The sequence below is a fragment of the Telopea speciosissima genome, chromosome 1 (assembly GCF_018873765.1).
Source record: "Telopea speciosissima isolate NSW1024214 ecotype Mountain lineage chromosome 1, Tspe_v1, whole genome shotgun sequence".
Classification (NCBI taxonomy): domain Eukaryota; kingdom Viridiplantae; phylum Streptophyta; class Magnoliopsida; order Proteales; family Proteaceae; genus Telopea; species Telopea speciosissima.
This window is the reverse complement of record NC_057916.1, coordinates 71,403,843-71,428,924: the sequence shown is the minus strand read 5'-3', so window position 1 is coordinate 71,428,924 and position 25,082 is coordinate 71,403,843. Positions and strand designations below refer to the sequence as shown.

General features: G+C 45.9%; 2 protein-coding genes across 2 annotated transcripts; both read right to left on the bottom strand.

The window, feature by feature from the left end:
- Positions 1 to 779: 779 nt before the first annotated feature.
- Positions 780 to 1,522, bottom strand: LOC122659224 (pEARLI1-like lipid transfer protein 1). Its single transcript, XM_043854362.1, has 2 exons — positions 1,033 to 1,522; positions 780 to 827 (listed from the first exon to the last, which is right to left on the bottom strand). Exon 1 carries the CDS (start codon positions 1,503 to 1,505, stop codon positions 1,035 to 1,037), a length of 471 nt encoding a protein of 156 aa, XP_043710297.1. The 5' UTR covers positions 1,506 to 1,522; the 3' UTR covers positions 780 to 827; positions 1,033 to 1,034.
- Positions 1,523 to 23,616: 22,094 nt separating this feature from the next.
- Positions 23,617 to 24,877, bottom strand: LOC122652694 (L-lactate dehydrogenase B-like). The gene is made up of 2 exons (XM_043846547.1): positions 24,252 to 24,877; positions 23,617 to 24,130 (listed from the first exon to the last, which is right to left on the bottom strand). Exons 1-2 carry the CDS (start codon positions 24,849 to 24,851, stop codon positions 23,687 to 23,689), a joined length of 1,044 nt encoding a protein of 347 aa, XP_043702482.1. The 5' UTR covers positions 24,852 to 24,877; the 3' UTR covers positions 23,617 to 23,686.
- Between the last annotated feature and the right edge of the window lie 205 nt (positions 24,878 to 25,082).

The following is a 25,082-nucleotide window of genomic DNA, read 5'->3' as shown; positions in this document are numbered from 1 at the left end:
GAAACCTGCATGGGATATTATGCTTTTGGATACATTCCACAACTGTCATTGAATACAATGTCAATTTAGTGGAGGAAAAAAAAAAAAGGTATGGCCAAGATTGATGCAAATGAACATATCCAACTGATGAACAATTGCTTGTCCAGGTTGAGGTGCTTTTGTAATTTTCTTCTATTTTATATTAATACAATTTGATCTTTAGCAAAAAACAAAAAAAAAAAAAAAAATTTGCTTGCTCATTTGGACGGTGACTTGCCAGTAGAGTGTATGCAGCCACGTAGTCATGGGATCAACTCCTTCTCTCTCTCTCCCCCTCTCCCCCTCTTATAGTGGTAGTTAAAACCTCTGGTAGTTGTAATTAAAGTTCCATTGAGCAGTTAGATAGGGGAGACAAAAAACAAAAAAAGAAAAAAAGAGGTTAAAATTAAATCATGCAACCAAGATCTAATGAGATGACCACTCATAATTCTCTAACACAGAGCCCGGAATACGAAGAATGCAGCATTAATCATTACGAAGCAAGAGAAATCAGTTAACTAAAAAGCTGTTTTATTAATAAGAGAATCACTTTACTCGCGCAAGTTGTTAATTGTTACAGCACAACATACATAGGATTTATTATCATTACAAGCTAGGGGACTAATGAAGCTCTACCTAGAGGAACATAACATACAACACGATTAAATGAGGAACATTAATTCCTCAATCCATCCTATCATAACCTTTCCAAAGGCCTAAAACATAAAAAAAGAGAGGAATAGAAGGGCTGAAAACAAAAAAGGAAATGAAAGCTAGGGCATAGCTATAGTAAGTAAGGTGGCACACACCAATCCAAATCGTCTACGGTCTGCCTGCCATAGCGGCCAGAGCAGCGCCCTGATGAGGCGCATTGCAATGATCACCTTACCCCTGCCTGGCTCTTTGTTCGAACAAGAGTAAGGCGGTTATAGCACCGCACCTCATTAGTGCGCTGCTATGGCCGCTATGGGCAGCAGGCTGTAGAGAATCAGGGTCCGGCACACACACACACACGCCTAAGAGCACTGGTAGCCGGATGGAACGTTCTTTCCGCAATAATTCAAAAGCAAGCTCAAGGAGACAGGGACGTTAAGGTTAATGCCCAAGAGATTGGCCTTGATGGCAGTGCAAAGGCAAACAGCCGCATCAAGATCAACCAGATTCTGAATAAGACTACAGCAAGAGCTCGTGGGTTGCGTTCCCAAAGTTATGCCGAGCAAGCTCTGCAGCACGTTGGCACAAACACCAAGCTTAAGGGTGTCTATAGGGCAACTGGTAGATGGATTTGGTGGTGATGGTGGGTTAGGTGACTTTGGTGGTGATGGTGTGCAACTGGTACACTTTTTTGGTGGTGGTGGTGGGCAGTTGTTAGACTTTTTTGGTGGTGGTGGTGGTGGTGGTGGGCAATAGGTAGACGAGACCAAAGTGAAGAAAAGGATGTTGAGCATAAGGAGAAGGGCAGTTGATGATGCAGCCTTGGAAGCCATGATCGATCTGATCAAGTAGTAGTAGTAGTAGACGACGACAACGATGACGACGACTACAGAGAATAAGGCTCAAGGTCGCACAAGTAATAGGTGTATATGGGATACAACAGTAATTAAGGTGTTTGTGACTAGCTTTGTGTCCTGTGGTGAGAAATGTTCATGGGGTTTGTCCGGGTTTTATAGATGGAGATTTGGAATATAAAATTACATTTTGTGGTGACATGCACATTGGCTTGGATCAACCAATACCACATGCATAACACCGCAAGTGGAGAACGCGTACATAGGGTCCTAATTTTATTATTTATTTATTTATTTATTAAGGGGGTATCCACACACATTGACCTGACTAATCCCCCAGCAATATGACGGCCACCGCTATTATTGCACTAAACCTTCGTCATAGCGGTCAACTGGCTTGAGACTATGTGATAGTTAGCCCAAGGTGAAGATAGTGGGATTCAAACTTAGAACGTCCAAGTTTACGGCTCGTCCTAGCTCGCCACTGAGCCAATACCCCTTGGGTTATGGGGCCCTAATTAGAGAGAGAAAATTTTATGAAGCTTTCTTGCGTTTCTGCTTAGTCCATGACAAAAGGGTTTGGTTACGATTCGACCTGCATTCAACCCCAGGGAGCCCAAATTTGAACTCAAGCAAGTCACCAATTAACTGGCCTGAATTGAGTCTCTTTGGTTTAAATAACTTCCAGTAAATTTGACTTTTGACCAGTTTTATACCAAATCCGGTTTTTATTAATTAGCGAGTAAATTTGACTACAAACTGGGTAATGTTTATCAAATTTATGGTGATCTCATAAATTTGCTCAAGTGGAATTTGACATAATATTTGCAATGGTCAGGATACAAGAGTACGAGGGCGAACCTTGGTGCAACAGGGAGATTGTTCCATTGCAATCTAATGGTCACACATTCGAGTTAGGAAACAGTACGTCTCTCCGCAAAATTAGGGTAAGATTGCATATATTATATCCTTCCCTAGATCCCACATAGTGGTGGGAGCCTCATGAACTTGATTGCCCCTTTTTTTATCAGGATACTAGAGCACAGAGGGCTTACCTCAGTGCAACAGAAAAGTTGCTCCATTCAATCCAATGGTCACATGTTTGAGTCAAGAAACAGCCTCTCTGCAGAGTTAGGGTAAGACTGCGTAAACTATGAACCTCCTCAGACCCCGAAGTGGTGGGAGCCTCATGCACGAGGTATACGCCTTTTTTGGTCAGGATACAAAAGCGAGCTTGGAGATTCATAGTTACCCTTGTGATTAATCAATTCAACAAAGCAAGTCGTAACTACAAGAGCAGCATGGTTTGGATCCAACATTCTGAAGTGATCCTTGTTAAAACAAACACCAAAGAAACACAAACAGAAAACCAAAAACAGAGCAAAATGACAGAGATTTAACGTGATTCACACACCAATACAATGTTCTATGTCCACCAGTGAAGGTGAAGATGTTTCACTATGTAATGGAAGAAAGTTACAATGAAGATATCTCAAGAACACCCAAAACGGCGCTGCTTCTCTCTTCTCAAAACCCTAACACAAAAATCCCCAAATTGACTTGTTTACAACAAGACGGGTAAAGAATATAAATACTCCTCCATCGGGTCGGCCCAAGCCCTCCACCACCATCACAGATCTCAGAAAAAATCTCATTCAAGTCGCCACCAAAAATATCCGAACCCCTTTCAGTGGTTCTCCCCTAACCACCAAACCAATACCCTCAGATTTACTCGATGTCAACTCATCATCAAATTTCTGCTTGCTTAGCAGATTCGTTTTGACATTCTCAACAGATATGGTCTCTCTACTATAAATCATGGTGTCTCTAAAATGCTTATATGATGGAGGCAGATAACACAACAATAATAGAGCTAAATCTTCATCATCAATCGCAATGTCTATCCTTTGCAAATCAGTAGTAATAGAGTTAAAACTCAAAGAAATATGGTATTTAATGGAAGTACTTGCATTCATACGAAGGGTATACAAATGCTACTTCAACCTCAGTCTGTTGGTGGGTGATTTGGTGAGATACAGATTCTTCAACTTCACCCACAAATCCACAGTTGTCTTCTCTGAGAGAAATTCTTGCAAAACATCATTCGAAAGGCACAACTAAATAGCCGAAAGGGCTTTATCACCCATCTTGTTCCAATATTCTTCAGACATAGTTGCAGGTTTCTTCGCATTCCCAAATAGGGTTTTCTTCAACCCTTGTTGTGTAAGAACAATCATCATCCGAACATTTCATTAACTAAAGCTAATATTGTCATCGAGCCTGTCAATATCGTATTTCGTTCATGTAGAAGCCATGAATGCAATGATCGAAATTGCTTCTCTTTTCTCAAAACATTAACACAGGTGAAGTTGAAGATTTTTCATTATGTAATGGAAGAAATTTAGAATGGAAATCTCTGAAGAACACCCCAAATCGACTTGTTTACAACAAAACGGGTAAAGAATATAAATACTCCTCCATTGCGTCGGCCTAAGCCCTCCACTACCATCACAGATCTCCGAAAAAATCTTATTCAAATCGCCACCAAAAATATCGAAGTAGATCACTCCTCAAAATATATACAAAAATTCGAGACACACAACAATCCCAAGGAACGTTCGTAATTACTAAGAGCAAGGTTTATCCTTCAATATTCATAAACCATAAAATGGTGGATTTCTGGGTACTCTATACTGTATAGGGTACGGAATCCAAAAAAGGATATCTCCATGATTCTTTTAAAAGCAGTGATCATAAAGCTTCAAAGAAAGAAAAGAATTGATTTAACAAACACCTAGTAATTAATCCAAGGTTTCGATTCACAAGGGTCCAAGGTCCAAGCGGTGCTGCACTGCTAGTTTTATGTGGTCGGAATTATCCGGATTGGACAACTCGATTGAGCTAAATAAGCATAAAATCTGGTCCCCCCCCCCCCCCCACCCCAAAAAAATATATATATATTTGAATCAACTCCTGCCTTAATTATGCCAATTATCAGTAAAAGGGTCTCTCTCTCTCTCATTTTCAGATTAGGATTGTCTCCAGCGAGCCAACTGTCTGTCAGAGGACATTCAGCGGCTGAGCTGTACCGCAGACATCTCGGTGCATGCCTAGAAATGTATGCGGTACAGTCCAATAACTGACAAGTGACAACACCCTAGGCGTACTGGACTCCCTGGAGACGAGCTAAATTGCACATTTTCTACTACTTCTGTTGAACTCAAAAAAAATATAAATTGATCGTATGGATGTCCTGTGGGTTAGTATCACACCATAGATGGCATTGATAAGAATGTCCTTATAAATTTGTACTTAATGTGGCACACCGTGTGGGAAAGGGAATTTAAAGGATAATTAACCCTGGAGGGGAAAGAAGACCTGAAATCGAGGGGTCATGCATGCATGCGTCGATCCTTTTTGGTTTTAATGGGATCCCATCCCATCCCATTAGGAAGATGTAGATGAGCTTCAAGAAACAAGTAGATTTGGAGGGACCTACACCTAGTGCATGCAGCTCTATTTGACACTTAAGGGCTGCACCACCCTTCCCAGTTTCACACCCTACGTGAACTAATTCCCTTCCCATACTCACTGCTAGTAATATCTATCCATTAGTATTCCTTCTTTCCTTTTAGATTCTGCTAGCTCCTTTAAATTTATTCATTGAGTGATAGTGAGAGGGGTAAGAGAGAGTGAGAAAGAAGAGAAGGCAGGGAATTAAATGAGCAAATCGAATCTATATGCACTACTATTTCCTAGCCAGTCTTTTTTTTTGGTAAAGATATTTCCTAGCCAGTCATGTCTACATTCTATACAATCAAAATCCAAATCTTCTCCTTCTTCTTCTTGTTTCATTCGAAATCACCATTAAGTCAATCCATGTCGGCGTTTTAGCTAGATATCGTTTTGTGTTGACTATGCTTTTGGATTCTTTTTGTTCTTAACTTTTCTCTTGAAACGGAATGCCTTAATTTTCCTAGTTACGTCCACTTCAATTTGTCTTGGCTCTTGACCTTAGCAAGCATGTTATCATAACTCAGAAACAAGTGGGTGGAGTCTAGGGGTGTCAATTGGTTGGGTTAGGTCGGGCCTAGCCGGGCCTCATGGTGCTTAAAGTTTGCACTGTGACTGTCCGTTTATATAATCGGGTCGTGCCTGAACGAGCTAGGTCGGACTCGGGCTATAATCAGGTAATATAAACAGTGCATAACCGGACCTAGTGCATAACCGGACCTTAGACTATGCATAATCGAGCTATGAGCCTGTTTAAATTTAAACAGGACTCGAACGATGCTGCCATTTCCGAGTAGTGTGCCTTTCCAAAATAATAATCAATTAAGATTAGAATTAAACACAATATGTGATCTAGCTTTTAGACACAGCTTAAAATAAAAACTACCATAAAGTAGTAACTAAAACTAACAGAAAGGGAATCCAAACCAAATTATGTAATTACAAAAATACCCTTCAGTTTTGGGTTTAGGGTTTACGGTTACAAAAATAGAAAGGGTTTCACGTACCTCCCCTGAAGTACCACATAATTACAAAAACACCCCTCAGTAAAATTCTGTGTGCTCCCCTGAGGTTCTTAAAAGTTAACACATGCTTCCATTCCGTTAGTTTAGGACTACTAGTGTTAAAATCAAGGAGTAAAGTGACAAAAATGCCCTTGCCAAAAAAAAAAAATACAACTCATCTTCCCTAAATCGTTTAGGGTTTGAAAAAAAGGGAAGATGAATTCGACAACACCGCCCGTTTACTAAACATGCCGGGCCAGGCCGGGCCTAGAATTGATACCCCTACATGGGACCATGGTTGCATGGGGATGCATGTTTGTGTGGCCTTTGCGTTTGGACTCTTATCTCTTGTTTTTGTAGGGGTGTCAAGCCCTAGTCCGAACCAATTAAACCAGTTCAAATCGAAATGAAGCTTATTGGATCCGTTTTAGGTTGGGGTTTTACGAAATCGAACCTAAATTGAATTGCACCAAAACTAATAAGACATCGACTCGATTTTAAAAAATTGGATCAAGACCGAACCCAAACCTATATAACCTGATAAGAAACCAATACCGGCCAGCTTGAAATTCATAGAAAAAACATGATTTAATTTTTCCATAGTTAAGAATATATATACATGTCAAATAGAACCCGATAACATACCGATTAGAGAAGCTGATAAGAAACCAAACCGAAACCGGTGCAACCTTGTTGGATTGGTTCTGAACTCGTCCATTTTAATACTGTAACTAGTGAAACCAAAACTGACCCAAACCGACTGATTGACACCCTGGCTACTCCTTTGAGCTCTCATTGTCTTTGAGATGTTTGGGAGTCTTGGTTTGTGTTACGTGCACACACTAAACGCCATGCATGCTATACATGTGTTATCTAAATTGGCGATGGGTATTGTTATTGTAATATGCGTGAGTAAATCAATAGTTACTGTAACTTGTAGTGTTATGGAGTTAGTAGGGTAGTTCTTTGATATGTTAAAGGTCATGGTAGTACTAGTGATTGAAATCAAATTGGTTATATAACCGCTAGACAGTCCTATTTATTAGTGATCACTAATGAAAAAAAAAAAACACGAGACTTGAAAATCTTAAAATTAATGCTCTAACGAGTAGAAGTCGGTTACTTTTAAATTAGGGCAAGACGACATGGCTTCATCTGTAAAACCAATTATCATACTTGTTTAATCTGCTAATTTCTCTGTATCTTACTCACCTTATCAAGATAGTCAAGAGAGGATCACCCGTATGTGCACGCATCAGTTTGTGTCCTCAATAAAATGATACTATGATCTTTTAAAAGAAGACTTGAGCCTTAAATTCAACTCTACCGCCAAACAAATAAGTCATGGAAGGTGGAATTGAATCTCTTGGCTTCACCTTACAAGAAAAAATGTCTCCTCTCCTTCCCTTGTACTATTATTGCCCTTCTCAAAGGGTAATGAAGGGTTAATTAAAGGTTATCTTTGTCGGGCTTAGGAACCCACCACAATTGGATGTTAGCAAGTAGATCATTCAATTGGCGAGCTAGTTGATATTTAGCTACTTGTACTATAAACACAAGGCGACCTACCACTGATTTTGGTGGTCAGGTCAAAGCTAAGATCGATCAGCTATTTGGATCCCATTTCACCATTCAACTCTATCCGGACCATAAAACCCAAAAACTCTAAACCATAAACCCTACCCTAAACTCCAAACCTAAACCCTATACCCAACCATAAACCCAAAATTCAAACACTTTAAAATTAGCCCCTAAACCAAATACTCTAAACCCCAAACCCTAAAGCTAGATTGAGAGGAAGGAGAGTCCAAAATCTTATACGCACACATCAAGGAAAACACTAAACCACTACTCAACCCTAAAAGCCCGTTTGGCACAAAGATTAGGCCGACATCAAGTGAGATGAAATGTCTTTAAGGAAATACAACAGGAATTTTGGAAAAGCAAATAGGTTCGTGTTCGAATCCAGCCAAATTCTGACACTAGCTAGACTAAATTGAAGTCCAACTGGGTTCGTGTGTGAACCCAATCAAATTCTGACACCAGGCTTGGAAGGAATAATTATCACCTCCAATTTGCTTCTGCTCCAATTCCTTCTAATAGGGGAGTGGACCCCACCTTGAGCAACCTTGGGCAGTGTGTTTGGGTAGGGGGTAGGATGGTCATTTTTACCTCCTATGTGAGAAATTGGAAGAATTGAAGCGGGCAGCGAATTGGAGGGGATAACGATTCGCTTGGAAGCCCAAAAGATGATCGTTTCAATCTCCAGGCCAAGGCCGATGGGCCAACTCAACACCCAACCCGCCTAAACATGATACTAGGGCCAATTTGACATGAAACAAACAGCCAAAGCTGAAGACCGAGTATGAAACCGGCCCTTAACTAAGGAAAGAAAACAAGATGACAATACTAATCTAAGTACCTAGATGGGCTTAATCAGGCCTAGATTGGAAGTGGAGCTCAATATGACTATGGGTTCTGACTGTTGGGTTTTGGGCTAGATTATTATGGCTTGATTTATTGAACACATATTAATTCACTTAAAGGGGATTTAATCCAGACCGTCCATGGTGGGGATGGATTACGTTGGGGTTTATTTATAGCAACCCTAGGTCCCTGTCGTCTCCCAATTCAATTTCGTAACTGTACTCATGGAGTTACAGAGGGATATTGTCTGGGAAAGACAGGACTAATCTAGGGCGGGTTAGAGAGTTTGGCTGTTAATCACAAGGTAAAGCTTGGATCTACTGCAAATGTTTGGAGAGATATGGATATTATTCCATCTCCTATTATTATTCTGTTAATTGTATTCTAGTCATGTGAAGCATGAAGATCTTGTTAATGTCTTTAGCCTAATAGTGACCACCACCCAAATGATACCCAAAACTGATCAAATCCGAACCAGAATTACGCCATGGAAGAGATCTAGTCGGATTGACTCCTCTTACTTGATCATGATCCTAAATCCAAATTCGATCAATGCCCAACAAAATGTTAAATGGGTCCATAGGCTAAATTCTGGATAAAATGCAATCTCGAATAAAGGAACCCAAACCAACACTTAGAACAAACTTGGAACGTCTCTTAAACTTGGGCTCAATCAAAGCCTAGCCCAAAGCTCAAACATAATGCCGCACCATAAACCTAATTTAATCAAAGCCCAACTAAGATTAAGTAGCACCGCCAAATGAGAACCAATTTCACATTAAAATCAAACCTCAAGCTCCGTTTGGTTGCAAAGGAAATGGGAAAGGTAAGTGAAGCAGATTTTTTTTCGCCTTTTAAGTCGTTTCGTTGCAATGGAAGTAAAGTGAGATTAATTTTACTAAGTTGTTTGGTTGGTTGTAAAATTGATGTAAAATCAATGTAAATTTTTTTTAAATTTGTCATCCAACCTACTTTATTAACTGGAATTTATTAATGTTTTTTCTTAATAATTTATTTAAAAACAAAAAAATATATATACACTAAAATTTTAATCTTATTGAATCATATTGAGATCAAACTTTTGTTATATATCACAGAATTTGATGAATTTGAAATAATGTTTGAAAACGCATCATAGCTACCCGTTGAGACCCACACACAGTTACACACAGATATGTATAAGCAATTAGAGAGACTTTGAATTCTAACAATTTGGCTGGTTGGTAGAGGGTATCTGCATCAATGAGGGGACATTATCGGACATTCACAAATAGGTGGGCAAACATTTATAGTCATTAATGCTCATTGTCGCAAAACCAAGCTATAAATTCGGGCCTAATGATTTAAAATGTAAACATTCAAATTACCTCTTCTGCATTTCTACAACCTTGCGTGGAAGAGAAAAATAAAACAAGATCCAATGACAAGCTGGGTAAAGGAAATGCTATCAAATCCGTTGGATTTTTCCTCAATCAACCAAAGAGTACATTTTGCTTACAAAAAAAAAAAAACTCAGAAATGGCCACAAACAAGTCTAGCCTCAAAGGCGCTACCTGAAACAAATGTATCAATATGAATAAAAGTCCAAGTGAATGGTCGAAGAATTCCATTGTCCATTTGAAAAAATTTTCATTACATTGCTGGTAGTCTCCAAAGAATACACATCATGATCATCACCACACAAAATTTGAAAGACAATCTTGCTCTGCACTTGCACTGATCTTCAACTTCACCTGAGGCTGAAAGCAATAGGATGGAAATTACTCCTACTAGTTTAGTGGCGATGTAATCAATAACTAACTTTTGTGCTAGCTCCAATCCTAGAATTAATGCTTTTGTGAAGGCAAAAAGCAAATTTACAATTACACAAGAAGATTAAAAAATGAGATTTCTCTTTAAAAATATATAAGTTACCATAGACACAGCTCAATCAAAATCTTGAATGGCAAACTCTGCCCTGGACCAATTGCAACTTAAAAGGCATTGTTGCGTGTGAAAACCTTCGTCGTCCGGTTCGCCCACGGATGAGCCTGCAAAAATCGAGTGAGCGCAAGAGAGCCGGTGTGGCTCCTGCCTGGGACTCTCCGACGCTCAAGTCAGGTCTCCAGTGCAACAGCGTAACAGCTAGTAAAAAGTCAGTTGACTATGTGAGCTTCATACCTAGGTATTTATAGGATGAGATGAGGCGGTTGGAGGGGTCATTGCATGGTAAGAGTCCTTCTTTGGTAAGACTCTTTCACGCGGAGCGATATGGAGAATGATTTTCGGGGTCGGACTCTCACTATGGTAGGAGTCCTAATGGGAGTATGATTTGGTATCGCGTGGGATCGTGGCTTGATCCTTATCCCGTAATTCTTGGGGTGTGCTGACGTGGCACCGCGATCTCTGGTGCGCCATTATTAAGGTTTTTGGGGAGGACTCGGCCTCGGACGATCATGGTCTCACTGCTCGGCCTCGGCCCCGGCGCATGTGGCATGGAGATTTTATTCAACCGTGCAGGAGCTCGGCCGAATCATGGCCGACCTGAGCGGGCTCGGCTCAAGGCTCGGCTGGCCTGATGCTCGGCCATTAAGCCCGGCCAAGCCGGAGGCGGGGAAATCGTCCCCTTGGTCTGGTGTATGAGGTGGCACCGCGCACCGTGTGCTCGGCCCGGTTCTCGGTGGGCCCCAGCTCGACCTCAGTGCTAGGCTAGACAGGGACCCAGACCATGTTACTCTTCCAGCGGCCGGTTTGGTTCAACACGAGATGGCTCGGGTCGGTCCCAGCATGTCCACGTGGCAATTTCTGGTTGGTGGGGGATTCTATGACTCATCACAGGCCCCCCACTCATCAAAGGTCGGCCTCAGCTCGGCTTTGATGAGTACGATCTCTGTCTGCTGACTGTTCTCCCCCAAGGCCGAGTCTGAGTTCTTCTTCTTCGGCGATTTGACGTTGTACGGACTGACAGTTGGGGTGTCAGTGCCAAGTCACTCAGAGTCATTATGGCGCTTGGGAATTCAAATCGTCTTTTGATCTGGACCGTTGTATTAGGCTAAGTTCTTCTTGACCGTCAGATCTCGGCAACTCGGAGGCTATAAATAGGCGACCCTTCTTCTCTCATTCTTCACTGTTTCAAATCTTGGAGTGCTTGGCTAGCTCAAAGTCTTCAGCTCGTCAAGTGCTCGACGCCCTCAGCTTTTTAGTTCGTGTTCAGCTCGTCTTTGAAGCTTCCTCAACCAGTAAGTCCTCTCTACCCATTACGTCAGTCGGTAGTAGTCGTAAGGGTGAAGCACTCGCCAGAGTGGGTGAGGGTGTGGGTCCGAGCCGAGAGCTCGCCGCCATTTCTCCCACCATAGACTTGTTGGGCTCGACCTCGGACGAGCCCGCCGCGTTGGAGTCCGGCCAGGCCGATGCTGCCGAGGCCCCCTAGCTCTGGAGTCTGGCCATGAGGCCCAGCCAATTCTTGAAGACCGAGCCAAGAGCTCGGGTTCGTCTTCAACGGACTACAATGAGTCCGTGGGAGAGAGGTCTTCCCAAGATGGGATCAGCTTGGTCGACTCTTCCACCGACGTACCCGCGCTAGAAGAGGGAAGCGTCGACACAGTTGAGAGTACGGTCACCAAGGCCTACCTCGGACGTTTGAGGGCTACCTATGCCATTCCCGAGAACATCTGCCTTCGAGTCCCCAGCCCTGGGGAGATGGCCTGCTTCATCTGGTCCGGTGAGGTGGCCCTGTATGAGATAGCGTTCAGGTACGCTTTTAGGTTCCCAGTGCTCGGACTGGTGGACCAGATCTTGGACCATTTCCACCTCTCTCCAGGTCAGCTGATGCCGAATGCGTGGTTACTGTTGTACGGCTTCCACGTCTTCTTCCGCGAGATGGGCCGAGCAGCGAGCCTGGCCCTCTTCTCTCGGCTCTATTACTTGAAGAAGTTCTCGGAGAAGGGGTGGTACTACTTCACCCGTCGAGTAAAGAAGGGTTTGGCTCTTAGAAGTCACAAGTTCTTGGTCGGGGTACCGACCTTCAACAAGTACTAGAAGCCTCGGTTCTTCTTTGCTTCCATCCCTGACTGCCCCTTCCGAACCGAGTAGAAGGAGATACATCTGGGTTATATCAATAAGGTATTGCCTCCGAATGAGAATCAGTTGATCTCGCTCGATCTGATTCTTCAGCAACAGCCCTTCAACGTCCAGCAACTCCTCAACGAGGGGTCTCTTCAAAGGTGGAACCTGACCCCCGGTAGGGTATCCGAGCTGAGCTCTTGACTTGTATTTTTCTTTTAGCATGCTCTAATTTCTCTTTCTTTCCTTTGGCAGTGGTCGGCCACATTCCTCCCTATGGACTCGGCTCGTCTCAAGGCCGAGGTGGCCGAGGATAGGAGGAGAAAAAACGTCGAGAAGAAGGCGATGAAGGGCAAGGGCATGCTGCCGAGCCCGAAAGACACCGTGGTCGGCCTCGAGGCCGGGAAGGGTAAGGACCCCGCGGGCTCGCCGAAGAAAGGGAAGGGCTGAAGGGGCGAGAAGAGCCCGTCGAGGGATGGGAAACGGCCAAAAATATCCATCAACCTCACGACAGGTAACCTCCCTGGGGTACCCTCACCTCCAGATGTTGCTCGGTTGGCCTTGGGGAGGGCCTCGGCTAGCAACGTCCCGGTTCGGCCTAGCTAGCGTCTTTTCCCCAAGGACTCCGCCCTGACCTCTGTCGCACATGCTAAGGAGTGGCTTGACACTAGCCGGCTTCCCATGGACAAGGAGATGCTCGAGAAGTTGTTCGATTCCGAGCTCCTTTCCACTCTGTTTCAGCACTTTAACATGGTGAGTTCCTGCTCGGCTCCTAGTAGGTGATCAGACCTATTGGGATCGGCTTTTGCTAATGCTCGGCTGTCTTTTTGTAGGGGGTTTCCAAGGCGGTGGAGACCCTTCTCCGGTTCAAGCGGCTCCTGACCGTAAATTCCTCCCTCGAGGTCCAATGTGAGCAGGCCAACAAGAATGCTCGTGAGGCTATCTTGAAGCCCCGCGAGGCCTCGAAGAATCTCAAAATCACCGACGCTGAGGTCCAGAGCCTTAAGGAGGAGGTGGCCAAGCACAAGAAGGAGGCCGAGGCTTTAAGGGGTCAGCTCAGCCAAGCCAGAGAGAAGGCCGAGGCTGATCTGAAATATGCCCGGGCCGAGGCGATGAGCGAATACCTCCTGTCCGAGGATTATGCTGAGGTGTGCCACAGCGTGAGGAAACCTTCTTACGCCGAAGGCTATGATACGGGCCGGGCTGATCTATTGACCGTGCTCCGCGCTGCCTACCCTAACCTCAACCTCTCCCAATTCGACAATGATGCAGTCACCGTGGTGGAGGAGCTGGGAAATGAGGAAGGGGTTGAGGTTGTGCAGACTCGGGCCGTCGAGGTTATCCTAGCGGCTGCCGCCTCCATCACTGTCGAGGACCCCCATGACCCCCCTGCAGAGCACACTACCGAGGTCGCCGCCGAGGATGTCCACAAGGACTCCGTCGAGGAGACCGCCCTCTGAAAACTTTTGCTCTTTTTGCATCTGTTGTACTTGTCCCCGTGCTCAGGGTTTTTGTCAATAGTTTTTTTTTTTTTCAAATGTATTGAGCCGAAAGGCTTCTCTTTGTACCGCGCCGAGCTATCGGCTCTTAATGAATGAAATATCTTTTCTTCCAAATTTGTCTGTGTTTGTGCTCGGTAGTTCTCTTTTTGCTATTTTTTCAGCACCGCCCCCATATTCGAGTACCGCGGCTGAGCAATCAGTCTGGCTGCTAGATCGAGGCCAAGGTACGCGGCCGAGGCCGAGTTCTCGGCCAAGGTTAATGCCTTGTTGAATTTTCTAGCACAAGTTATCAGTTTGGCTCGGCCGCTGTCTTTGACGTCAGTGTTCGACTGCTGACCCAAGCCGTTTAGTGGGTCGAGCTCCTTGCCTTGTGTAATTTTTTATTTTATTGCGGGAGAACATATGCTCGGCCGTCGTGCTCGGCTCTTGAGATGGCTAATCTCATGACTAGCCTGGTGGGTCGGCCAGCCTATGAGGGTTGGTCTTATGACTTTGCCATTAGAACCTATGAGGATTGGTCTTATGTTGCTTTCTTTGTGGTCGGCCAACTTATGAGGATTGGTCTTATGACTCGTCTGTCGACCTATGAGGGTCGGTCTTCAACGTCGGCCAGTCTATGAAGACTAGTCTTATGACTCGGCGTGTTTTAGACTCAGAATGTTCTTGAAAATGAGGGAGAATTTCCATTTATTGAATCATGAAAATGCTGGCCGAAACCAGGTACATATGAGCTCGGTCAATGCCGAGCTGAGCTATATACTTTATTGAAAAAATTTCTTCAAATTTTCTGAGTTCCAAGGCCTCGGTACCTTCTTGCCCCCCAGAGTCTGCAAGCGATACGTCCCTGGGCGAATTTTCTTGGAGACTATGTACGGTCCCTCCCAATTTGGTGCTAACTTTCCTTGCTGTCTTGGTTGGGACGCGCTGAGTTTTCTGAGGACAAGGTCTCCTTGGTGAAAATGCCACTCCTTCACTCTCGAGTCGTAGTACTTTGCCGTCTTCTGTTGGTAAGTTGTGTTTCGAAGCAAAACACTCTCTCAGACTTCATCAAGGAAATTAAGATTGGCCCTGAGTCCATCTTCATATGTTTTCTCATCAAAGTTGAGCACTCGATGCGACGTGGCCTTGTCCTCCACAGGAGTGAGGGCTTCAGTGCCATATGCTAGCCGAAACGGGCTTTCTCCCATGGGTGTTCTCACTGTCGTCCGATAGGCCCAAAGGATGCTCGGGAGCTCTTCCACCCACCTTCCTTTGGCCTCATCCAATCTTCTCTTGATCCCCGCTAGCAATGTTCGGTTTGACACCTCTACCTGTCAATTAGCTTGTGGATGAGCTACCGATACTGGACGAAAATCAATGTAAAAGTGCTTGCAGAACTCTCGAAAGGTCGGGTTGTTGAATTGGGCACCATTGTCCATGATGAGCACTTTGGGTAGCCCTAACTGGTAAATAACTTTGTCTCGGAAGAACTTCTCCATGTTCTTCTCGGTGATGGTAGTCAGGGGCTCGGCCTCGACCCACTTAGTGAAGTAGTCGATGGCCACAACCAAGTACTTTCGATTTCTGGATGCCGGTGTAAAGTCTCTGAGAATATCCATCCCCCAAATGGCGAAAGGGATTGGGCTCAGCATCGAGGTCAGCTTGGTTGTAGGTCGGCTCGGAACCGGTGTGAACAGCTGGCACTTCTCGCACTTCTTCACATACTTCATGGTTTTTTCTTGCATCCTCGGCCAGTAGAACCCTTGCCAAAGTATCTTGTATGCTAATGCTCGGCCCCCCATGTAGCTCCTGCATATTCCTTCGTGCACTTTGGTCAAGGCGTACTCGGCCCATTTCGGTCCGAGGCACCGGAGGAGAGGAGTCGAGATAGCTCTCTTGTATAATTCACCGTCGACCATTGTGTACTTTGCGGCTCGGATCTTGACTTTCCTTGCCTCATCTCGATTCTCTGGGAGTTGATCGTTTTCTAAGTAGTTGACGATTAGGTCCATCCAGGTCGGCCCGTCCTCTTCTATGTGCTTCACACTTTCTTCCTGCAAGGACGACTTCTCAAGAATCTCTATGTATACTGATCAGCTCAAATTCGGGAGGTCGGCCTCGGCCAACCGTGAGAGGGAGTCAACCACAGCATTTTCGTGCCTTGGTATTCGGATCATCTCAAAGTGCTCAAGCTCAGAGATCAGTGCTTGGGCTCGGCTTAGATATGCCATCATTCTTTCATCCTTAGCTTCGTACTCACTGTTGACTTGGTTGACCACAAGCTGGGAGTCGCTTCATACTTTTAGTCTCCCGACGCCTATGGCCTTGCTCACTCAGAGCCCGGTTAGGAGGGATTCGTACTCGGCCTCATTGTTCGAGGCCGGGAACTTGAATCTCAGGGCGTATTGGATGCGAAAGCCCTCGGGGCTAACCAACATTAAGCCCTCTCCACACCCGCCGGAATTGCTCGAACCGTCAACATTCATGATCCATGATTGTTCGGCTTTGGGCTCAGCCTCAGCCTCTACCATTGAGTCGGGATCTCTCACCTCGGGGTCAGGTATAGTGCATTCCGCTATGAAATCTGCCAGAGTTTATCCCTTTATCGTCGTCCTCGATCGGTAGCTCATGTCATACTCGCTCAGCTCTACTGCCCACGTGATCAACCGACCCGACACATCCGACTTGTGTAGTATCTTCTTGAGGGGTTGATCGGTTAACACCGTGATTGGATGAGCTTAAAAATACGGCCTCAGCTTCCTTGCGGCCGTGACGAGGGCAAATGCTACCTTCTCAAACTTGGAGTATCTAGTCTCGGCATCGACGAGAACATGGCTAATATAGTATATGGGCTTTTGTGCTCGACCCTCCTCCCTGACCAGTATCGCGCTGACCGCAACCCCGACCGTGAGGTAAATTTGAAGTTCTTCTTTAGGCTCGGGTCGAGAGAGTAGAGGCGGATTCTCCAAGTACTTCTTTAGGTCTTCAAAAGCTTGTTGGCACTCGTCGGTCCATTTGAAATCCTTCAGGCTTCGAATGTTCTTCAGAGTTTTGAAGAATGGGAGACACTTGTCGCCCAATTTTGACATGAACCGTGCTAGCGCCGCAACTCTTCCGTTCAGCCTTTGTACTTCTCGGATCGTCCTTGGAGGGCTCATCTCTTGAATTGCTTTGATCTGTGCCGGGTTGGCCTCGATACCTCGTATGGAGCCCATGAAGCCAAGGAATTTCCCCGAGGTTACGCTGAAAGCGCACTTGGCGGGGTTCAGCTTCATTTGGTTCTTCCTGAGCACGCCAAAGGCCTCTTTCAGGTTGGCCAAATGATGCTCGGCCTTCAAGCTCTTCACCAACATGTCGTCTACATAGACTTTCATGTTTCTTCCCATTTGTGCACGGAATATGTAGTTCACCAACCGCTGGTACGTTGCTCCAGCGTTCTTCAACCCGAACGACATGACCTTGTAGCAAAAATTTTCTTGGTCGGTTCGTAAAGCAGTGTAGGACTCGTCCTCTTCGTGCATTAGATTTTGATTATAGCAGGAGTACGCATCCATAAAGCTCAGCATCTTGTGCCCGGCAGTGGCATCTATCAACAGGTCAATCCGAGACAGTGGGTACTCATCTTTCGAGCACGCCTTGTTGAGGTCGGTGTAGTCACGCACATCCTCCACTTTCAATTCGGCTTGGGAACCATGACGACGTTCGCCAACCAAGTCGAGAACTTTTCTTCCCGGATGAACCCTGACCGTTGGAGCTTCTCCACTTTCTCTCTGATCGTAGCTTTCCGATCGAGAGCATAGTTCCTTCTCTTCTGTTGGATCGGTTTTTGGCTCGGATCCACATGGAGTCGGTACTCAGCTATGTGCCTCGGTATGCCTGGCATGTCGGCGGTTGACCAGGCGAAGACGTCGGCATTCGCCTTTAAGAAGTTTTCGAGCCAATTCCTTAGTTCTTCGATCAGCAATGATCCGAGTTATACTGTCTTCGTTGGATCTTCATCGCTGAGGGAGAATGGGATGAGGTTTTCCACGGGCCTTCCGCGCCTTTCAGTGAGCTCATCCCGCTGGTCCTCAGGGAGGTGCTCTGCACACATTGCCATTTCTCGGACATTCCCCTTGTTTTTTCTTGATGAAGGCGGCGTAGTACTCCCGGGCTTTCTTTTGATCACCTCGGATTTCTCCGATGCCGTTCTCTGTGGGGAATTTCATCTTCAAATGCATCAGCGAGATTATTGCTTGGAGAGCGGTCAACGATTAAAAAAGTTGAGAGGGGCCGTATTATAATTCTTGTTGGGGCACACGGGGAAAGGTGTGCGGAAAGCCCTTTGAAGGAGAAGGGATCCTCCCCTCATGTAGAGAGTGAAGAAATAAGTGATGAAGGGGTGAAAAAAAATTTATATTATTTTTTTTTTTTTTTTTTTTTTTTTTTTTAAGTTTTAGGCAAAAAATTGTTTTTTTTTTTTTTTTTTTTTTTTTTTTTTTTTTTTTTTTTTTTTTTTCTTTTTTTTTTTTTTTTCCCTTATAAGCTTTGGGTTGTCTTAGTTTAGAATGCTTCCTGACTCTCCTCTTAATTGGTTTTGTAAGTCTGTGTTTTTTGTAGCTATAATAGGTTGTTTATGCTTATTCATTTAGTATGTTGCCGGTATGCGGCCGGTATGGTGTTGAAAGCCACCATCGACCGTACTACCATGAATTTAACTTGGATCGTCGATTGACATGGAGCTTGGCCGAACATGACTAGTAGGTCAATTGAGCCCTTGATTGTGGCGGCAGCCCCAGAGAACCCATGAAGGGAAGTTCCTTCCGGCTTGAGTGCATCATCGCCGAAGCTGAATTGTCGGTACGCGTCTAGTAACATAAGGTCCATGGATGCGCCCATGTCGACCAATACCCGATGAATGGGTCTCCTCGTGATTTCCACCTGCACCACCAAAGCATCATCGTGAGGCAAACTTATACCTTCGAGGTCGGCTTCGGTGAAGGAGATTGTTGCCTCGGACTTCGGCTTTTAACTTGGCATCTCCGCTACCAGAACGAACCGTGCATTCGCCTTGGCCTTCCGTGTGGACTCTTGTCCGGGCCCTCCAAGGATAGTGTATATGGGGGCTCCCTTGTCATTGCTCGGCCCGGATCCATCATCTTTCTTTTCGGTTTGGACCTTGGGCTTGTCGTGCCCGGCCCTTCGGCCATCTATCCTCGGATCGATCGTTTTCCTGTCACGATCCTTGAGACGTCGAGTCCCACGTTCTTCTCGGCCTCCTTTGACATACCGCTTCAAGTGCCTTGCCTTGATCAGCTCTTCAATTTCCCTTTTCAGTTGATAATAATCCTCGATGTCGTGACCTGTGTCCTTATGGAATTGACAATACTTGTTGGGATTCCGCGATGACTCGGCCTGCATCGGTCGAGGTCGGTGGATGTACCCGTCGTCTTATATTTACATCAGGATTTTCTTCCGCGAAGTATTCAAAGGAGTGTAATCGGGGCTCCAAGCTCAGTCGGTTCTCTCAGCCCGGCGGTCAGTCTTGGGCCGCTTTTCATCTTTGCGGTCATAAGTCGTCGGCCTTTTCTTCTCGACCTTCCCTTCGTTCCCCTTCCGGGCTTGGAGTACTTCCGCCATGTTTGCAAATTCATTGCACCTCTCCAGGAGCTCAGCCATGTTCTTCATCGGCTTTCGGGCCAAGTCCTTGATGAGGTCCATGTCGGAGAGCCCGTTGCTCATCGCAGTATGGGTCGTGGCCTCATCCAAATCCTTGATGTCTAAGGACTTTTCGTTGAAACGTGAGACAAACGCTCGGATCGACTCATCTGACGTTGCTTCACGCTGAGGAGGTTGATCGTCGTCTTCTTGTGTTTCATGCTACTCTGAAAGCACGTGACAAAGACTCGGCAGAGCTGAGCAAAGCTTGTTATGGAGTTCGGCGGCAACTAGGAGAACCATGAGGTCGCCCTTGAGAGACGAAGGGAAAGCTCGGCAAGAGATGATTTTGGTTCCCCAATACATGGTCATCATCGCGTTGAAGTAATTGATGTGATCCGTCGGGTCGGTGGTCCCATTATACCGGTCGAAGGGAGGAGGCTTGAACCCGGCCGGTAATGGTGCAGTCATGATCTCGGGAGGATAAGGATGTCGTCCGACCAGCGAGTAGGCATCCGGGGTCACCTATTTTTTCAACCCCTCAACTTACTCGGCCAAGTCTCGTAGCCTCTTCTCCAACTCAGTTTCAGGTGCTCGGCCTTTCAGCTCGCCCGCCTGGTGCAAGTTGTCCTATTCATTAAGCCGTGGTCGGCCATTCTGCTCCCCAGCTCGGGATCGGCTCGCCTGGTTGTCCCATCGAGGTCGGCCATTGTGTTCGGCTCGATCAACTTGGAAGTTGGACCCGCGAGGGCATCTCTGTTGTTCTTCTCAGAGAGGCGAGCTTCAACGCCGGGGGCTATGGCAAGATCTTTCTCCTCGCCTCACAACATGTCTCCCATTTGGTTCCTCCCCTTGCTTTCGGTGCCCCACCGGCTGCCCGTTCTCTCCGAGCCGATCGAAAAAATACCAACCTTCTGACAACCGATGCCGTCGGCTCAATCTCTCATCCTGCTCTTGGGCTTCGACGATGCTCCAGCTCATCCCGCCTAGCGCTCCTTTTGGGGCGCAGGGGAGGAGTTTTCTAACAGGGCGGATGAGACGATGTTGCTCGGCTTGGCTTGGCTCGGCCCGAGGCCAGCCACCATTCTGCTGCAAATTCCCCCCAATGAGTACTGGCGCCAAGGGGGATGCCGCCGGGGGCTGGCCCAACAACCCGCCCTGGGACATCTGTCCCGCGAGAGTTCGCAACATCTCATTAGTGCGAAGTACTTGTAGCTGAAGGTCCATAACTTGCCGATTATTCGCTAAGGCCTCGGGATCCAACTTCTTCGGTAAGGGCGGTGGCGGCAACAGGTTCAGCCCGTTCGTATTAGGCTCGGTTCGGGGCCGACCCTCCAAGACCACCGTGTCCTGCACACTTCCTCCATTTCCACCCTCCGACGGTGGAATCGGATTGGCGGTGGCGCCCGCACTGTGCTGAGTCACTCCCCTGAGTGGGGGTCTTCCGGCTGTGCCTTGCCGCAACGTCTCGAGAGGTGGCGAGTGCCTCGCCCGTCTGTCGGGTTGCGGCTCATCCCCACGGGAGGCTGAACCAAGTTGCCCCGATCTCGTTTGCACGACCATTATCTTTGCTCTGTGGATGCGTAGAAACGACGATGACTAGCTACAGTCGTTCCCACAGACGGTGCCAAATCTGTTGCGTGTGAAAACCTTCGTCGTCCGGTTCGCCCACGGATGAGCCTGCAAAAACCGAGTGAGAGCAAGAGAGTAGGTGTGGCTCCGACCTGAGACTCTCCGACGCTCAAATCAGGTCTTCAGTGCAACAGCGTAACAGCTAGTAAAAAGTCAGTTGACTATGCGAGCTCCATACATGGGTATTTATAGGATGAGATGAGGCGGTTGGAGGGGTCTTTGCATGGTAAGAGTCATTCTTTGGTAAGGCTCTTTCACGCGGAGCGATATGGAGAGTGATTTTCGGGGTCGGACTCTCACTATGGTAGGAGTCCTAATGGGAGTATGATTCAGTATTGCGTGGGATCGTGGCTTAATCCTTCTCTCGTAATTCTCGGGGTGTGCTGATGTGGCACCGCGATCTCTGGTGCGCCGTTATTAAGGTTTCTGGGGGCCTCGGACGATCGTGGTCTCACTGCTCGGTCTCAGGTGGCCGTGGCCTCAATGCTCGGCCTCGGCCCCGGCGTATGTGGCATGGAGATTTTATTCAACCGTGCAGGAGCTCGACCGAATCATGGCCGACCTGAGCGGGCTCGGCTTAAGGCTCGGCTGGCCTGATGCTCGACCATTGAGCCCGGCCAAGCCGGAGGCAGGGAAATTGTCCCCTTGGTCTGGTGTTTGAGGTGGCGCCACGCACCGTGTGCTCGACTCGGTTCTCGATGGGCCCCAGCTTGGCCTCAGTGCTCGGCTAGACAGGGACCCAGACCATGTCACTCTTCCAATGGACGGTTTGATTCAACACGAGACGGCTCAGGTCGGTCCAGCATGTCCACATGGTGCTTTCTGATTGGTGGGGGATTCTATGACTCATCAGACATAACCTTGGATCCTTTGGACATACTACATAACCAAATGAGATTTCTCTCTGAAAATGTAAATCTTTTCATTACTACGCCCTTGATGTTTCAGCTCCAGATTCCAATGAAAGATTCCAACGATAAGGAAGCAGCAACAGCAGCTAGTCAGAACGATAACTTGATTTCTCTTTTGCGTTTTTGGGCCCTCAAAGCCCAAAACTCTAACTCCCCCTTTATTTATGTATTAAATGTAAATTTGCTCTCAAGAAGTCAAGAGTAATATTAATATTTTATCTTCTCATCCCAAAAAAAAATCAGTTCTAATCATCAAGACAGTGAACTGTAGTTCTAGAAGAGGAAATTGGGTCACTACAGTCAGACGAATGTAAGATTCTCTGTTCCTTCTTACCAAAAACAAAAAAATTCTCTGTTCCTTAATTTTCTCTTTGGTGTATCATGCCCATGATGTAAGTTCTCTTTAATCTCTTACATGCCTACTTAATTACAAATGTGGTACTGGAGCTCTCAAACCATGGTTCAAGTATCGGTATATGGGTGATACGTACCGATTTTGCATGTAACCGATACCACATCGGTGACATAATACAGACACAGGGTAAAATGGTCAAAAAACTCATTTTTAAAGGGAATTCAGGGGTAATCTTGTCCGATACAGCCAATCCATTCCGATACTATATCGGTTTTACAAGTGACCGATACCCGATCCAATACCGTGCACTAGAACCATATTTGAAATAGAAAATAAAGCCCGACACATGGAAAATGCAACATCCAATGGTGCCGAACTCAAGAAGAAAGAGAAAAAAAAAAACTGAATCAATCCACGTCAGACAATTGGATGAAGAATCTCCCACGTAAGTGAAGATTCACCCAAACTGCACACTGACCCAAACTGCAAGGCACTGCAAGATGAAAGAATTGCAGAGAATTTTAATCCCTTCATATAAGTGAAGATTCACCCAAACTCCCAAAATTCAACAAATCTAACCACCACCATAAGAAACCATAAAACGTCAAACCAAATTCAGTAAAAGGAAACAGAATCGTCAATCCTCCTGAACTAATCTCCAATTACTTTTCACTGATTCTTGACAAGTTGCACTTAATATGTTTGACCTTATAATTCATGATCACAGTTCCCTTTTCCAAACCTCAATGGTTTTATGACTGCATAAAACCCCCCAAAACCATTTCGATAGAGGGATAATCATCATTTATTCTAAAGCATAGCATCTTACTCTTTAATTTATGATCAAAATCAATTGTTTCTTCATAGTAGAATGATGTTTTAAAATTCTAAGGCCTTATGCCCTGCTCCTAGAAACTGAGAACAGTTAACAGTGTATCAGACTATTAGTAATAGACAGAAATATCTGGTGATGACAATGGCAATCCATATTTCGATAAAGAACAGTCTCAGATTCTTCATTGTTACTCGGATAATTTACACAAACCTAGCATGACAGTAGCAACATTCTGTGAAAAGAGCGCCAAAATCTGATCATACAAAAGAAACCCAGAACCAAACAAACAAATTAAAGATCAAAAGATAAGCTTGCAGCTTTCTTCTATATCCCAAGTTGGCTTAGGTACTCCAAGATAGTCTTAGCAGAGTCACGGAGCTGCTGTGCTTCTTCATCTGTCAAATGCACATTAATCACACCCAGAACCCCACCCCTACCAAGCTGGGTAGGCAAGCTCAAGAACACATCCCCTTCATCCATCCCATAGAAGCCCTTGGCCAGGACTGAAACAGGGTGAACCCTCCTTTGATCCCTAAGTATAGTTCGAGCGAGACTAGCCGCAGAGTACCCAATCGCCCATGATGTGTAGCCCTTGAGACGAATCACCTCGTATGCACTGTCTATGACTGATTTGTGGATGTTCTCCAGTGTTTCCTTCTCGTATGCGATCTGTTGCTTCTCTAAGAAGCTCAATACAGGAACCCCACCAACACTTATGCTCGACCACAGCGCAACCGAACTGTCTCCATGTTCGCCAACAATATATGCCTACAAACATCCAGCCAAACATTCAAGACTTAATTTTCAAATTTCCATCACAGCAATAGCAGAGGATCTGGGTTAGCAAATGAATGAAATAAATAGTTAAAAAATAGTACCCAACTCCTACCTGAACGTCTTGGGCGTTGACGTCGAGATGATCGGCGATCAGGGAGCGAAACCTGGAGGAATCGAGATTAGTTCCGGATCCGATCACTCGATTGGAGGGAAACCCAGAAAGCTTCCAAGCCACGTAGGTCAAGACATCGACAGGGTTTGACACGATCATCAGTATCGAATCGGGGGAGTACTTGGCGAGAGGGGGTATGATGTTCGAGAAGAGAGTGACGTTGCGCTGGAGCAGGTTGAGTCTAGATTCGCCAACGATCTGACGAGCACCGGCAGTGACGATGCAGAGATCGGACCCGGCGGTGACGGAGTAGTCAACAGAAGCGAGGATCTTGGTGCGGGGGAGGAAGGCGGCGGCGTGCTGGAGGTCGAGCATCTCGCCACGGAGCTTGTCGGGGTTGACATCAACGAGAGCGAGTTCGTCGGAGAGGTCTTGGGTGAGAATGGTCTGGGCAATAGCCATGCCGACATTGCCGGTGCCGATGACGGAGATCTTAGTGTGGCGTTTAGTGGGGGAAGGTGGGGCTGTTTGCTGTATGGACTTGAAGAAGGCTGGGGCTACTTCTAGGCCCAGATATGTGTTTGATGGGGTCCTATGCATTGTAGAAGATGTATTGGTGGAATATTGTGGAACTGGATAGTGGGTTTAGCAAAAGAAAAGGTTGTGATCTCCTGACTTCTCTCTCGGCAATGAATCGGCTCTGCTAGAGTGGCTGGTTGTAAACAGTTCCGGCGACTTTGGGGGTGAATTTATTGGGTTGTTTTTGCTCTCCTAATTACCGGGGGCGCCTCTGTCTCTGGTTTAGTGGTTTTTTTTTTTTTTGGTAAATGG

Coding starts and splice junctions, on each gene's coding strand:
- LOC122652694 (XM_043846547.1), bottom strand. CDS start 24,851: ATGCATAGGACCCCATCAAACACATATCTGGGCCTAGAAGTAGCCCCA. Junction 24,131..24,251: donor TCAACGCCCAAGACGTTCAG/GTAGGAGTTGGG, acceptor GGATGTTTGTAG/GCATATATTGTTGGCGAACA.
- LOC122659224 (XM_043854362.1), bottom strand. CDS start 1,505: ATGGCTTCCAAGGCTGCATCATCAACTGCCCTTCTCCTTATGCTCAAC.